General features: G+C 45.3%; 1 protein-coding gene across 4 annotated transcripts in view; it reads right to left on the bottom strand.

Moving 5' to 3' along the window:
- Positions 1 to 16,161, bottom strand: part of slc43a3b (solute carrier family 43 member 3b) — a 31,743-nt gene extending 15,582 nt beyond the window's left edge. The window contains exons 1-4 of one of the 4 annotated variants that reach the window (XM_056275610.1): positions 6,233 to 6,276; positions 6,040 to 6,147; positions 5,565 to 5,883; positions 2,512 to 2,641 (exon numbers count right to left, since the gene is read on the bottom strand). In XM_056275610.1, the coding sequence (XP_056131585.1) occupies positions 2,512 to 2,641; positions 5,565 to 5,748 (314 nt within the window). In that variant the 5' untranslated portion in view covers positions 5,749 to 5,883; positions 6,040 to 6,147; positions 6,233 to 6,276. The other 3 variants (XM_056275635.1, XM_056275626.1, XM_056275620.1) reach the window with 3 other exon arrangements.
- Positions 16,162 to 16,423: the final 262 nt, after the last annotated feature.

The following is a 16,423-nucleotide window of genomic DNA, read 5'->3' as shown; positions in this document are numbered from 1 at the left end:
CTGTTTCCTCGGTTCGGGTTTACAGTGACACACTTCCGCTGCGCGGGGTTTTTTTGTTGTCGTTGTAATGGTGGAAGGAATAAATGGTGCACGTTGTGTAGCCGAAAGAGAAAGTTGTCACGACTCCTGCTTGAGCTTCTCTGCATATATTTTTTTTTCATGTCATGTCATATTTGACGTGATAGCAGCAAATATAGCATTTCCTCAGGGAAACCGGAAACTGAGGGTCAGTGATGTGGTAACCTCACAGCAACAGCAGTGGGGGAGGGAGGATCAATGTAGAAAAATAGCTGCAAAATCGTCCCCCAACAAAAGGCTTCACAAAAAAATTATGCAATATCCTTGTTTCGGGACCATTCAACGTGTTCATCAGGAATAGAATATATCCTGTTTGTTCAAAACTGTTTAAAAAAGTTTCTTGTTGTGTAAGTCAGATTATGATTAGGACTGTTAACCTTCCTTTGTGGAAAAACACAGCGTGGGGTTGTATTTTTGTTTTTTCAGAGGCTGTTGTCTCCCGACAAGAAGGGTCCTCATATTTCTCCCAGATCAAGGAGGATCTTCTGTAGTAGGCCACATAGTGACCAAAGGCATCCCTCGATGGCCCTGGTATGAATGCAACAGTTCCTCGTAGTGTGAATGATTCTTTGTTTAGTTGCAAGTTGACTGGAAATTCAGACAGTGGATAATTAGTGTCCGCACCTGTTTTTATGCACAATAGTTGTCCGATAGTGTGGCTGTGTGTGACTGAGCCGTGGCAGAGCAATTTCAATGATGAAGGCTCACGTTTCAAGTTATCTGGGCCTTCATCAGGTAACTTCCGTGGCCTCAAACATGAGGATGGATTGAGTAGTAGTCCATCTTCCAGTGCAGCTTGTAGCTGACCACTTCCTTCTGCTTGTAAAATGCTAACATTGACAGGAAGGAGAGGGATTTCCCTTGAATGTCCTATGCTTTGTCAACAGTGTGGGGAGGAGCACTGACTCTTACTTGTCACACTAACAACTTGCTTCATAGTTGTAGTGATGATGTAGCTGTGTTACATTCTGTATTCACTTGATTCACACCTGACTTCAGCTATACAGAGTCAAACGTATCAGACAGTAGACCGGTTTTGAACGATTTGGACGATAATGGGGTGCAGGTTGATGTCACAGCCTATAGATAGACATAATGCTTAATATCTCAAAAAACATTGCGGCACAAAAGTTTCTTTTAATGGCACAAACTGAGCACATAAATGAGACCAGTTTTGAACGACCTGGACAATAATGGGGTGCAGGTTGACGTCACAGCCTAAAAAATTATGCTTAATATCTCGAAAAAACATTACAGCACAAACGATAGTTTTTACGGCACGAATCGGCACAAACGCAGCACTAACAGATGATAATATTTTTATGCACATGGGTTGCCAACTTCACGGAGGTCACGTGCAGGGGGAGGCAGAGAGAAAGAAAAAGAGGAAGAAGAAACAGACATTTAGCGAGGCATTTAACACACAGGCCTCTGTGTCTTGAGCTGAACTGCAATGCCTTGGATTCTTTCGACAGTCGGTTTATATTTTCACAGTGCCGAAGTAGATTGACAGAAAGGATTATTCCCCCGAGCAATGTAAATCTGAATGAGACACTTGGCAGCCTTGCCTGTACAGGTCTTTCCTGTACTTGCTTTCCTGGCTGCTATGCCAGTTCTTATGATATCCGGGCAGCATGATGGCCATCTTTCTTGCATTCACCTGTTTCTGATTTTAAGAATATAGTAGTCTAGTATCTTGGAGTAATCTCTACATTCAAAATACGTGTGTGCTGGTGACATTGCTGTAAAACAATACATGTCTTGGCTGTTCATCATGCTCACATGCACCCCTCCCGTACCCATTATGACATGACAGGGAAGAGCTCCTTCTCGGGACTTATTTTCCTCGATTTGGTTTAGCTCAAGGACCAATGTGTGACTCAGAGCATAAAAAAAGAAAGAAATATTCTCATTCAATCTTGTAATTGTCACCTAATACTATTTTAACCTTCATAAAGTTTGAGATTTATCGTGTAATCCTGATTCTGACAGTGGGGTTGAACCTTACAGTGAAAAGTGTTTGATTTACTGGCTTTGAAAACTAAAAATTAGCTTCTATCAACCTGTCAATAAGCATGTCCTCAATGCGCCAATGACATTTTGTGGGAGGGAATCAATGATAATATATTGATGAAGTGTCAGTGAATAAGCTGTCAGACGTCAGCCTAATTTGTTTTGTGTTTCATCCCTTTACATCCATCCAGCCATCTGTCCATCCGTCCGTCCATCCATCCGTTCATCAATCCATCCATTCATCCATCTGAGGGCGGGTAGGTAGTCATTTCATAATTGGCTAAATAGACAACCTTGCCCTGATTTCATTGGGATTTGCGCATTGTGATTCTCCAACCCTAGACTCAACCGCACACCACTGTTTTTTTTTTTGCAATAGACAACTCTTGAATCAAGAAATCGAGATAATGTTACACTCACATTCCAAACAGTCGTGCCACAGTGGTGCCAAATCGGTCATAAAGGAAGCCGTTAGGAAGCGTCAAGAAGTTGTTCATGAAGGAAGCAATGGTGAAGACCAGTGAGAACTGCTCATCCTGTACACTGCAGTCTAAGAGAGAGAGAGAGAAATAGATAGATAGATATATAGATAGATATATATATAGATAGATAGATAGATAGATAGATAGATAGATAGATAGATAGATAGATAGATAGATAGATAGAGGGAGAGAGAGGATTAAAAAGTGTACTTGGTGAGAGAGTGAGGACCAGAGATCAGAGAAGATCAGAGACCTCCTCATCCTCATGACCCCCGCAGTCAAAAACAATACAGCAGCAGGTGTGTGTATGCGTGTGTGTGTGTGTGTGTGTGTGTGTGTGTGTGTGTGTGTGTGTGTGTGTGTGTGTGTGTGTGTGTGTGTGTGTGTGTGTGTGTGTGAGCATGTCGTACATTGTACTGCTTATCTTTGGGCTTTGAAAATAACCAGGCCTCTGGTCAGTGGATCACAGCAAAAATAAATAAACAAATAGAAAGTAGACCCGGGCTCTTTTAGATTTCAAGGAAAACCAGACAGAAAGGCATTTTTAGAATAGTTTTATGTAATGTGATATATAGCATAACAAAATTCAGTAAATTATTTTGTTGAAATTATTTTATGCCACATCACAATGAGTCCGTGTGTCCATCTGGTGGTGTCCATTTGACACCAATTGTGTCAAATGGATTGTAGTCCTGTATCACCATATCTTAATGTGTGAAAACATTTTGTACGAATACGTTCAAATGTTTGGCCCTGTGACAGTCTGGCGGCCTGTCCAGGGTGTCTCCCTGCCTGCCACCCAATGACTGCTGGGATAGGCTCCAGCATCCCTGCGACCCTGACAGCAGGATAAGTGGTTTGGAACATTCAAACATGTGAATGTGTAAAAAAAAGTTTTGATCAAATGTATTCAAATGTGTAAAAAAAATACTGGTTAAGAAGTGTACCCCATAATCGCAACGTCCACAGTTCGAATCAGGCAGTGGGCTTTTGTTGCATGTTGCCCTCCATCTCTCTCTGCCTTTATTTTTTCCTGTAACACTGTCCCTATTATAAAGGCATAAAATGCCCCCCCCAAAGAATAGAAAAAAATACAATTCTGAAATATCTTGATATTAACTACACAGTGTCAGACCACTAGATGCAACAGGAGTGCCACTAGATGCCACAGTCTTTACTAATACTGACTTTAATAGTTATTTATAACACTCAGCTACAGTAAAGAAAATCGAATCCTCTGTTTAATTATTGTAAGAGTGAAATTGTGCTGTGCATTTGTTTGAAATTTTTTTGCATTTGTTATGAACTCTATTTTTTATTTATTAAGTGGCCAACGTCTTACTGAACTTACGTTTGCTCAATTATGTTTAAACCTGTGTTTACGCAATTATGTTTACACAACACAATTTCACTCTTGCAATAATAAAACGGAGGATTATGTTTACATACGAAAATTTCATTCTTGCAATAATAACATGGTGGATAAGTAAAGAGTGTATTTTGCTAATTTTTTTCCCAAAAAAGGTGAAATCATAACATCCTTGGCAGAAGTAATTACATAACATGAATGAAAGACAAAAAAAAGTAGAAAGTGATAGCTCAACAACCATCCGAAAGCAGACATACGGCTGCCCCCCCCTTTTTTTCCTCCCCAATTGTATCCAGCCAATTACCCCACTCTTCTGAGCCATCCTGGTCGCTGCTCCACCCCCTCTGCCTATCCGGGGAGGGCTGCAGACTACCACATGCCTCCTCTGATACATGTGGAGTCACCAGCCACTTCTTTTCACCTGACAGTGAGGAGTTTCGCCAGGGGGCGTAGCACGTGGGAGGATCATGCTATTCCGCCCCAGTTCCCCCTCCCCCCTGAACAGGTGCCCTGACCGCCCAGAGGAGGCGCTAGTGCAGCGACCAGGACACATACCAACATCTGGCTTCCCACCCGCAGACACGGCCAATTGTGTCTGTAGGGACACCCAGCCAAGCCGGCGGTAACACGGGGATTCGAACCGCCGATCCCCATGTTGGTAGGCAACGGAATAAGACGTACGGCTGTTTACCTGTCATGAAACAAACCAAGAAATTTGGCCCAAACCCCAGTTGACAGCGAGTCTTTCAAATGCCAGCAGAGTGCCACAGGCTGCCACTGAGGTGCCACTACGCGCCAGTGCCACTACAAGGACCCTGTAATCGCTCATTAATTAGAAAAAACTGGGTAAGATGGCTTGGAATACTTCCAGCAAGTTTGGTTGCAGCCACAGATTCACAACAAAGAAGGCTTGCCCCCCCTCCCCGCTCTGTGATTGGATAGTGAAATGATGTGTTAATCTGAGCATCCCGATTGGCTATTCACTAAGAAGCGGAAAATATGGGACAAAAGTTCTTGTACTCGTGGGTTTGATTTGTACTCATAGAGGTGATTAGTAGCGCAAACTTGGGATTCACACATACAGTTGGGTTCTGTGCGAACTTTTGTCACCCACAAACGGACTGATGTGTAACTGCAAACCTTTGTGCAAATCTTAATGCACTCACACACTGGAAATTCTTTGTGCAGATCTTTTTCATTTGTTCACGAAATGTCATGCACACTTACAGATCTCCTTATGGCTTCAAAAATTAAATCTATTTCTTCAGGTATTTTTTTTTTTACACATTCACACATTTGAATATATTCATAAGAATTGTTTGCAAACATTTCAATATGGTGATACACAGCTACAATACATTTGACCCTATTTTGAGCCCATATCCAAGCAAGCTAGAACAGATGCCTGGAATGTCGACCCGTGTTTAAACACCATCCCCATGTCTAACGCCTTCACAAAGAATTCAGGCGTGTTTGTTTTTTCAAACCAGGGGCCTGTGGACGTTTAGCTGGATGCTGTCTTAATTTGTTTTCCAAACTCAACTGGCTTTGGCGAAGCACTCTCTACTTTCCATTCAGAACCGCAGAACTTGGATAGCGCTGAGACCCAAACCAACACTGACCTAGGACCTGCGTTCCGTTGACTGTAGCGTTGACGCACAGTGAGCTGAAGTAGCCGTCTGTCTTGAGGACGAAAGCGAGTGAAGCCCATCCAAAGACGGCCCCGGCGAAACACAGGCACTCCACCAGACCTGTGCTGAGGGTGAGCCAGCGCCGCGCCGCCGGCCAGCCTGCGCATCTCACCATGGCACCTCACACTCACACTTCACACACTCTCTGTGGACTAGTACACACTTACTTACAGAGACACACACCCCAGACAGACAGACACACCCACACCCAGACATACACAGGTACACAGGCTGGCTCTCCTCTCTTTACCTGTGAAAAATGGGAATTTAAAAAGAACAGTTAAAAGGTTTTCCTGTTGTTGTTTTTTTTTTAGAGAGAATCAAGTGACTATGAGAGCCTTTCTTACAAACATCATGCAAAATTGTACTTGGGCGTGTGTGTGTGTGTGTGTGAATAGATAATTACAGCAATGTTGAATCCATAAACCACACAGCTATCTGCAGGGAACAGTGGAATGAAAGCCACCAACAGACTAACTTTCTCCACCAATCTACAGCCAGAACTGAGTACTAGCTGCAAGACAACATGGGTTGTTGTTTAGTTGTAAGAACCACAAGACAAAAAAGATCCTGAATCAGATCCCCACTGTGATACTTACAGCTCAGTCTCAGTTCCCTCTCCCTAGTGCCTCTCACAGACCGATCCACCTCTTGGGTCTGCGTCACGCTTTCCTTCTTTATATAGGTCTATTCTTCCTTCCTCTTCTCCCCAAAGTCCCCTCCCCTTGGCCCCTTTTTCTTTACTTTCTCCCTCCGTCTCCGCACCACAATGGAGAGAAAGTCTTCTGGGCTGCGAAGTACAGTTGTACGTTCCAAGCCAGACATGCTGCACCAGTACAACAGGGGTGCCAAATGACACTAAAGCTATGAGATGTAATCCAGATGTGAGCACTGGACACGTTCGGGTAGCCCAAGACAAGAAAAGGGAATGTCTTATTTGCTCAAAATAACAAAACATCACAATACTACTACAAAACAAACCTAAACTCTCATGCAATTTTGGGTTTTATTCTCCTAACAGTCCTTAAAACGGGTCTTCCAGGTCAGAAGCTTCTCATCTGCTGTGTGCTTTCCATATAAGGCAGATAACCGCAGAAACCCATGACTAACCATTCTGCTGCAGGCTCTCCCATAAAGAGGAAGGTTGAAAATAAGAGCTCCTCTTTATGCTGCATGCTTTGCCTGCACATTATTGAGTTCTGCAGGATACGGACAATTTCCTCACATCTCTAAACTTCACGCCTGGAGAAAACAACCTTTTAAATCACCTTTTGGATCAAAGTACAAGCTCTGAAAAACATTTTTGATTTAGTGTCCTTCCGCTGGCTTCTGTCATTTGCAGAGCGCCCTGTTGGCGAGATGAAAGAAAGGCCTGAGAAGAAGACTTCTACGGTTTACAGATCACTTGGACCATCCGAAATTTCTTGAAATCCTCCAGTTTTTCCGAAGTGGTCTAGATAATCGGTGCGTTCACCTCCTCTGGCTTTCCCTCCTTCTTTTGGAAGACCCGACAGCCAGAAACAGCGTGGCCTGATTTATCGGCCATGTTGGGAGGCACTTGACACTAATTCTTCTCAAGATAGACATCATATAATGTTTCCTGTCTGTCAGCATGAGCTGACTCGGGGCATGTTTTCACAAATTTCTGTAAAAACCTCGTGGCACAGTGACCCAGTGGGTAGCACTGTTGCCTCACAGCAAGAAGGTTCTCGTTTTGAACCCCAGACTGTCCCAAGTCCTTTCTGTGTGGAGTTTGCATGTTCTCCCCGTGTTGGTGGGTTTCCCCCGGGTGCTCCGGTTTGGTCCCACCATCAAAAAGACATGCATGTTAGGGTTAATACTCCTGCCTGTGCCCCTGAGCAAGGCAATGGAAAGAAGAACTGAAGTTGGTCCCTGGGTGCTGCAGCTGCCCACTGCTCCTATGCGATAGGATAGGTTAAATGCAGAAGACAAATTCGTTGTAACAATACAATTAAAAAATAAAGTGGCTTTCTAGAAAAAAATGAACCACATTTTTGATACGCAAATGATACTTGGAACCAATTCTGACTGGCTGGTTTGGTCTGATCTTTTTTCCCCCTCTCTCTTGTGCACAGCAGATACAGTTACACAGTTACAAAGTGCTTTACAATAAAAACAGGACACGTTTCAAATACAAGAGATTTAAACAAAATAGCCGCTTGTATCTGCGATCTCACCAATCTTCGTTCCAGCCCTCACCTATGGCCATGAGCTTTGGGTAGTGACCGAAAGGGTGAGATTGCGGATACAAGTGGCTGAAATGAGTCTCCTCCGTAGGGTGTGTCTGGGCTCGGCCTTAAGAGATAGGGTGAGGAGCTCGCACATCCGGAGGGAGCTTGGAGTAGAGCCGCTGCTCCTTCGCGTCGAAAGGAGCCAGTTGAGGTGGTTCGGGCATCTGATTAGGATGCCTCCTGGGCACCTTCCTTTGGAGGTTTACCGGGCATGGCCAACTGGGAGAGACCCCAAACTCGCTGGAGGAACTACATGTCCAATCTGGCCTGGGAACACCTTGGGATCCCCCAGGAGGAGCTGGAGGGTGTTGCTGGGGAGAGGGACGCCTGGAGTCTCCTACTCAGCTTACTGCCAACACGACCCCACCCCGGAGAAGCGGCTGATGATGAATGAATGAATGACTAAAACAAAATAAAAGCCATAAATAATAAATGCATTATAAAACACAAAGGGAGCAAAACACAAACTAAAAAAAAGTAAAAATAATGAACAAGAAATTAAAACATAAAATCTGGTAAAATAAGCAGGCAGCTTAAGTAAAATCAGGATAGGCTTTCCTGTAAAAATGCGTTTTAAGAAGAGACTTGACAGAAGACGCTGACTCGGGACAGCCTCATTTCCTCAGGCAGGTCGTCCCAGAGCCTGGGGCCCTGATGGTAAAGTCTCCGTCCCCTTTAGTTTCCAGCCTGGACTCAGGAAGAGACAGCAGACCTCTGCCCGAGGATCTCAAACTACGCAAAGGTTCATTAGGGGGTCAAAAGATCTGAAGTATAATCTGGAGTCGGGTCATGGAGAGCCTTAAAGGTAATCCAGAAGATCTTAAAATCCATCCTGAAACAAAAAGGGAGCCAATGTAAAGAGGCTAGAACACGTGTGATCCGGTCACGCCTCTTAGCTCTGGTTAAAATGCATGGCGGACTATTCCGTTGCCTACCAACACAGGGATCACTTGTTCGAATCCCTGTGTTACTTCCGGCTTGGTCGGGCATCCCTACAGACACAATGGGATGGGCAGAGGGGGTGGAGCAGCGACCAGGACGGCTCGGACGTGGGGTATTTGGCCAAGTACAATTGGGGAGAAAAAGAAAATTACTCTATTTCCTGTTTTTTAACACATTCCTATACGAACACTAAAGTCTTGTACCAAAGCGTTTCTATAAAGATACTATAGGAACACTTTTGGAGCTTTTTCAGAACTATAGAAATACTATAGTTTTTGTATAGTAATGAGGCTAAAAAAATTTAGGAAATACCATCTGTACAGTAGTGACTACGGTGTTTGTTGATTAACTCACAACATTACTGACGTACTTTGTTATTGTTTTACTACAATCTATTTCTGAATGGGCTTGAATAAAGGAGAACCGCTGGCACCACAACAGGGATCCAGTCCAGCGTAAGTGTCACTATTATTATGAACAGCAAGACCTCATGACAGATGCTGTACTCCTTCGATGACGTCATCGTCACATGACACAGCTCCCTGCGTACACACATACGAACACACGCGCAAAAGCATCCCGACGAGAGAGCACTTGCGTGCAAGTGTGCGTGCGTGCTTGCAAAATCACACACCGTCAGAGGGACCAGTCTAGCATAGTGGCAGTGCTGGAAACGACCTTATTGCTGAAGAAATGAGACCGTTTACATATGTTTTGAATTTTAAAAAAAGTGAGCATTTTTAACTTGGAATGTTAAATAAAGGTTAGAAATTAGTGAGAAAGAAAAGGTGTGTGTGTCTGTGTGTGTGTGATGCTTAAAATGTTGGTGCCTTAACGAGCACGTACAGTGCACTGACACTATTATGCACATCAGTGGGCCTATTTAGAATCCTAGCAAAATCTTCAAATGATATACCCCCCCAAACACCACACACACACACACACATTCATCAGCTATCACTCTGATCTGTAAAAAGTAACTCCTTTGTTTATTGAGCTTCGTTTACTGAACCCTCGTATTGTGCAGTTCAAAATATTCAAATTAATGCAGGCCTCTCGTGCGTGGCTCAAGGCAATCATTTCCCTTGCATGGCTCGAGCTGAGTTGACTCCTGGCTTTACGGTGTATGAGCAAGAAATGTCTACACGTTGCACGAGTGCATCCCGAGCTCGCGGGTAATGGGAATGCCCTCCGGTCGTGCAGGTGGTGTCTTGCATCACTACAAGACAATGCAACGTTGATGGGGTTGGTCTCAGCACGCAGAGCACAGCATAAAATCAATGATATATGACGAGAACGTTTGGTCTTGCTTTATGTCATGGTGAAGTATGGATGATACTGACGACACGTTAACGTTATTGTACCAATATTCTGCAGTAGCCCAGGTTCAGTCAACAAAGTGGGGTTTTGTTCACGGTGTCCATATAGTGTTTAGATAGCGGGGATTTTTTTCTTTTTTTAATTCGGTGAAACCTGGCCATCATTGGTTAAGCCTTCTTCTTCTTCTTCTTCTTCTTCTTCTTCTTCTTCTTCTTCTTCTTCTTCCAGTTTTTCCCCTGTTTTTCAGGGGTCGCCACAGCATATTTTACAGTTTCCATCAGGATACCAATGCTGGCCTCGACCCATCCGGTATGGACTTGTCAATCCGCATGCTGATTTGGCTTACGTCGGATGCCCTTCCTCACACAACCACTAACCCTATGGGCGGGGCGGGGCACGGGTAAAGTGCTGGATGCCATCCCAGTGTTCATGGACTCAACGCCTATGCCTGTCGCATTAGTAACGTCATTAGATACATCATTAGTATGTTAACGTAACCGACTTAAAAATGAAATTAGCCAGGGCGTCCCGGTGGCGTGGCGGTCTATTCCGTTGCCTACCAACACGGGGATCGCCGGTTCGAAGCCGCGTATTACCTCCGGCTTGGTCGGGCGTCCAATCGGCTCTGTGCATAACTGTAGTCAATTGACTTCCGGTTTCTACTGCAGCGGTCATACCAGTTTCCTGTTTGTTGGCGCGCGCTATTGACAATGGCATATTTTTCGCGATGCCTGCAAGATTTACCATGGATAAATTTCAACAACGTGAACAGAATTGTCGACAAACTTTCACCTACCAGCGAACGGGTGAAAGGTTTCAAGTTGTACATATAAAGTTACGTCCACAATTATGACGATGAGCTGACGGAATTGTGGACGTAACTCGACGTGTACAACTTGGAAACTTTTCATCCTGACAGTGAGGCGTTTCACCAGGAGGACGTAGTATGTGGGAGGATCACGCTATTCCCTCCAGTTCCCCTCCCCCTCCGAACAGGCGCCTCGACCGACCAGAGGAGGCGCTAGTGCAGCGACCAGGACACACACCCACATCCACGTCCACATCCGGCTTCCCACCCGCAGACACGGCAAATTATGTCTGTAGAGACGCCCGACCAAGCCGGAGGTAACACGGGGACTCGATCCGACGATCCCCGCGTTGGTGGGCAACGGAACAGACCGCCACGCCACCCGGACGTCCAGTGAGTATTTGATGTTTAACGTAGAAACTCGAGAATTAACGTAACCGCTCCAGAACTCGAGTACTCGGTGCGACCGCTAGGCTACAGAAAACTATAAAACGTAGAAACCGACTGGGAAGAAGATTTTGTTAAAAGAGGAATAGAGCCACATGACTTCTCGTCCCTCACGAGGTTGGTCTATCTATACTTGTAACGGATGCAGGGGGTCTTCCTCTTTGGGGCTGTGTATTCGTGTAACCAGCGGTCAAACACATTCATGTCAACAGCCAATCTGACAAAATCAGCAGCTTTTTGAGCAGTTTGTGGTCAGATGTCATCATCTCTACAAAAGGAGATAAAGCCAAAATAATTATTAACCACGGGACCATTTTCCTATAGCATTGATGCGGGGTCCCCACCACTTCCTCTTACCCAGAGGAAACAGAGGGACAGATACAGTGACGACATCCTACGCATGATCTCTCGCGTCATCCGATAAATACTTTAACACTTTCTTTAAAATATAAACTATTTCAAGTGCCCAACCATGCCTCGCCCTGCTTTCTGTTAATGTAATGTATGTTTGGTGTTTGTTGATGTCTCACATCTCTCACGTCGTGGCCATTTATTTGGTATGTGTGATGCAAATTCAGTTGAACTGTGTTAAAACGACACAGTCTCACTACCAACTCGTCACATACGGACGCTTGGTCAGGACCCCTCTTCGTCACTTTGCAACGCCCTGGGTACCCCTTCAGCGTTGTGTTGTTTGGTCTCGCCCCATATCCGCCAGCAGACAAGGGACTGAGCTCACACACAGCACTCTACTTGATTAGCGGCTGCATACGGCTCATAGGTACAAAAAAAATATCACATATTCATGAACTAATTTTATCCTCTTCGATTATCCCGACTGTTTGTATTTATATATACATATTGTAACGTGTAACGTTGTAACGTGCATGGATAAGTAGACACGTTAACCCTTGTCTAACGGGTCGGATCCTTTAGTTGAGCGGTTAGCGATGTTATGTCTCCCGCAGTGCGGGAAATACGGGTCCCGGCTGCGGCGGTTCCTGTGGTTGCCCCCCCCCCCCGAGTTCGCTACTATATACATGTAGAAGTACAGCGTCTACATTATTGCTAATGGGGTGTAACCGGTTATTTTCTTGCCCGGTGCGGGATTCGATACGGGGTGTACTGCACCACAAGGCGACATCACTAACCGCTCGGCTAAAGGGTCAGATTCATTAGCTAGGGACTAATGTGTCTTATTAGTAGTTTACAGTCGTCACCTTCTCCCGGAAGCGCGCCCTCGCGCTTTGTTATTCCCGCGCTCCGAAGAGACTTCTGAGGATCTGCACACTTCCGGATCCCACCGCTGCCGCCAATGTAACCGGTTATTTTCTTGCCCGGTGCGGGATTCGATACGAAGTGTACTGCACCACAAGGCGACATCACTAACCGCTCGGCTAAAGAGTCAGACCCGTTAGCTAGGGGCTAATGTGTCTTATTAGTAGTTTACAGGGGTTAGCAAGCGAAGCTAACAGCTACAACCGTTAACTCACATTAATATCAAATGTTCAGAGTCCTAAGTAAGAAGGGGCAGCTCCACGGCCAACTCTTGTGGTTCAGGGTTATACCTCAGCTCACGGACATCAGCCGTGAATCTGTTCTCACTCCAAGACCTCCGACGGACTGGACCACACCGACGACAGAGGAACCCAAATAAAGAATGTGCGACCAGAGAAAACCGTCCGTCGCGCTCTCCGCGTGCGGAGGCGGAGCACAGCAGAGCGTCCAGAAAGCGGGGTCGGTTGTCATGTTTTTTAGTACACTGCATTGAACATGGTTTTATAGGCGAGGTCTGTTAAATCAGAAGTATAACCCTGAACCACGACAGTTGACCGAGGAGCTGATACTTCCTATTTAGGACTCTGAACGTTTGATGTTCCGGTGAGTTAACGGTTGTAGCTGTTAGCTTAGCATGTTAACCACATAGTACCATTAGCAATGAATGCACCCAGATAAAAAATAGATTTAGACTCTGTACTTCGATAAAAAAAATTTTTTAAAAAACAGTCGGGATAATCTCGAAGAGGATAGAATTAGTTCATGAATATGTGATAACTGTTTTTTGTGTGCCCTGTGAGCCGGATGTCTGCTGACGGATATGCGGCGAGACCGAATAACAACCACACCCTCCATGTTGAAAGTTGACGCAGAAGGGGCACGCGGAGCTTTGCAGCGTGACGAGGAGGGGTCCTGGCCAAGCGTCCACGTGTGAGGAGCTGGAAGTGAGAATGTGTTGATTAAAATCAATTTGAATGCACACAGTTGCAATGCATTGAAATGTCACTTTGACAGACAAATGTGCATCCTCGTCATCAGTGTTCAAAGCAAACCGAAAGTCGTAACCGCTTCACACCAAGGGAGGAAATGAGGTTTTAATGATCTCAGACAGAGATTTAACCGCGTGTGTGTTTAAACACGCCAGCATCTACAACAACAATGGGATCAACAATGGCAGCCAAATTGCCGTCCCGGGACATATTTTCAATTAAGGTTCTTTGTGGTGTGCAGCTTTGAAGTGGTTTGAATTAGGCCCATGCAATATTGCCAAAATCCAGTATCAAGATATTTTTGACTGATAATGCGACATTATTTTGGGGGCGACTATTGACTATTGGTGGTTTCCTAAGATGTTTACACGCAAGACAATTCTCTGAAATAGTCATTAGTAATGTAGATATGACCGATTCCCTCAGCCAATAAGTTCAGAAAATAGTCTAACTTTGCTGTAATGCAGCCTTTAAGACAGGGAATAAAACGATTTGAAGTATTTCACAACATTACAACAACAGAAATCCCAGACGATATCTTTCCTCATATCACAATGTAGACTTATTGTAACGGCCACGGATGAGTAGACTCGCTAGGCCTTGGCTAATGGGTTGGACCCTTTAGTCGCCCGTGGTGCGGGAGACGCGGGTTCGCGTCCCGGCTGCGGCGGTTCCCGGCTGCCCTCCCCTCCCAAAAAAAAAATCGCTACATCGGTGTCGGAAGTGGAATGGTGAGACCGCGAGGCCATCAGAAGCGCGTGCGCCCAGAGGCGTGACCGAGGTGATATGCTGAAGCGCGGGGACGCGCTTCCCGAAAGGGGGGTAGTGTAAGACCACGGATGACTAGTATAGACTCGCTAGCCCTTGGTCAGTGGGTCGAACCCTTTAATCGACTGGTTAAGGTAGTCGCCCGTGGTGCGGGAGATCCGGGTTCGCGTCCCAGCTGTGGCGGTTCTCGACTGTCCCCCGAATTCGCTAGAATAACATCTTGTCCATCGCCAGATTCATGTAACAGTGTAACAACACACAGATACACAAGATCAGTCACAGGTAATTGTGTATACTTACCTTTCATGCTACGAGCTGGGAGAATAGCTACGTTGTTACCTTAAACAGGCTTATTAAGTCAAATCTGTTTTATTTGTATAGCCCAATATCACAAATTACAACTTTGCCTCAAGGGGCTTTACAACAACACAACATCCTGTCCTTAGACCCTCGCATCGGATAAGGAACAACTGCTCCAACTTTCATGTCGCCATTAGCGTTGCACAGCATGCGGGATTTCTAGAAAGACCTGCGAAACCCGTTTTAACTTGAATGAGGATGAAAACAACAGGGGGTGTTTGTGTTGGCTGCAGGCTAGGTGGAGGGATGGACCTTCCTGTTATTGTCATACATAACTATTTTACACTCTGCTGCTGCTGCTTTTCTGTTGCGTGTACGAGGAGAGATCCTTCCTCTGATGCGCTTCCTGAGCTTTATCTTTGTTCTTTCTTTTTCTTTCGCTTTCTTTTTTTCCTGCTAAGTTTTTTTAAAGGTGTTTTTTTCCTCATCTGAACTGAGGGTCAGAGGATAGCGGATGTCGCACCATTACCACTTAGTCTGTTCTTATGTGTTGGGGAATGTGATGTGATTGTAAATCCCTCGGTGGGTGAAGTGTGATTTGGGGCTTTACAAATTCAAATGTGGCTTGACTTGAACCTTGGAGCGCGGGGCAACACTAGTGATTGATGCGCCTCTTTCGTCATATCTTTGCTTTGCTTGTAACACTGACCACAGTCCTCTCTCACTCGGTCTACATACGATCTGGCTTAAGCTTGTTTTGAGCTTCATGCAACACTTCACAGAGGCATGATTTCAAAACCAAACCCGCAGCAAAACTCATTTGCACATTGCTGTATAATCAAATACACGTGTGGGGGGGGGGAATGACAAGAGGCAAAGTTAAATCCGCTTGTCTGGAGGAGAAAACAGATCAACGCCGCCAAAACTATGCAGCAAACATGCAATAGTGCAGAAATCTGCAAAAATGAAGGACCACGTGTCAGTCTCAGTATGCATTCGCAGAGTATGGCGCGGTGATGTACAGCTGGAAAACAGCTGTGCAATAACGAAACACGCTTGGATATTCCCCGTTGATCGTGAAGCAGACACACTTCCGACTTGTCAAGCGAGGTGGGAAGAATCAACCAACATCATGCAACAAAAAAAAATGCATTGGCACATAAACGACCCGGTTGATGTAACTTTAGTTCAATTCCGCAAGTCTGTGATGATGATGATGATGACGATGATGATGATGTGCGTCGTTCTGTCATTTGTTTGAACCGGCGTGTTGAACAGTAATAGGAAAGCGTGCCCTCCTACCGTTTCCCCATTGCAGGGTCTGGTTTAAATGCCGTCCGTTGTCTCTTCGGGGGTCCGTAGTAAATCTGGTGACCCACCTGCAGAGCCCCGGCGGTCGTGGCAGCGCCGCTCGCTCAGCTGCGCCCCCGCAAGGTAAAAGACAACAACTGCCTCCGCTTCACCCAACAACTTCTCTCCATCCGCGCGCCTGCCTACCGCACTCATACGAAACACGGGGGGGGGGGGGGTGTATACTTTGTTATTGAATGGAGACCTTTAGCAGACGTGATCTGAGCTGAGTTTGCTATTTTATGACTTTGAGAAATGCTGAGAATCCACTTAGAATCGTTTTATTCATATTTGTGCCATTAAACCCTGCAGGAAACTAGATTTGAGCATGTTGTT

Source organism: Lampris incognitus, chromosome 1 (assembly GCF_029633865.1).
Source record: "Lampris incognitus isolate fLamInc1 chromosome 1, fLamInc1.hap2, whole genome shotgun sequence".
Lineage (NCBI taxonomy): Eukaryota > Metazoa > Chordata > Actinopteri > Lampriformes > Lampridae > Lampris > Lampris incognitus.
The sequence above is the reverse complement of the archived record's forward strand: the minus strand, read 5'-3'. Positions and strand labels throughout refer to the sequence as shown.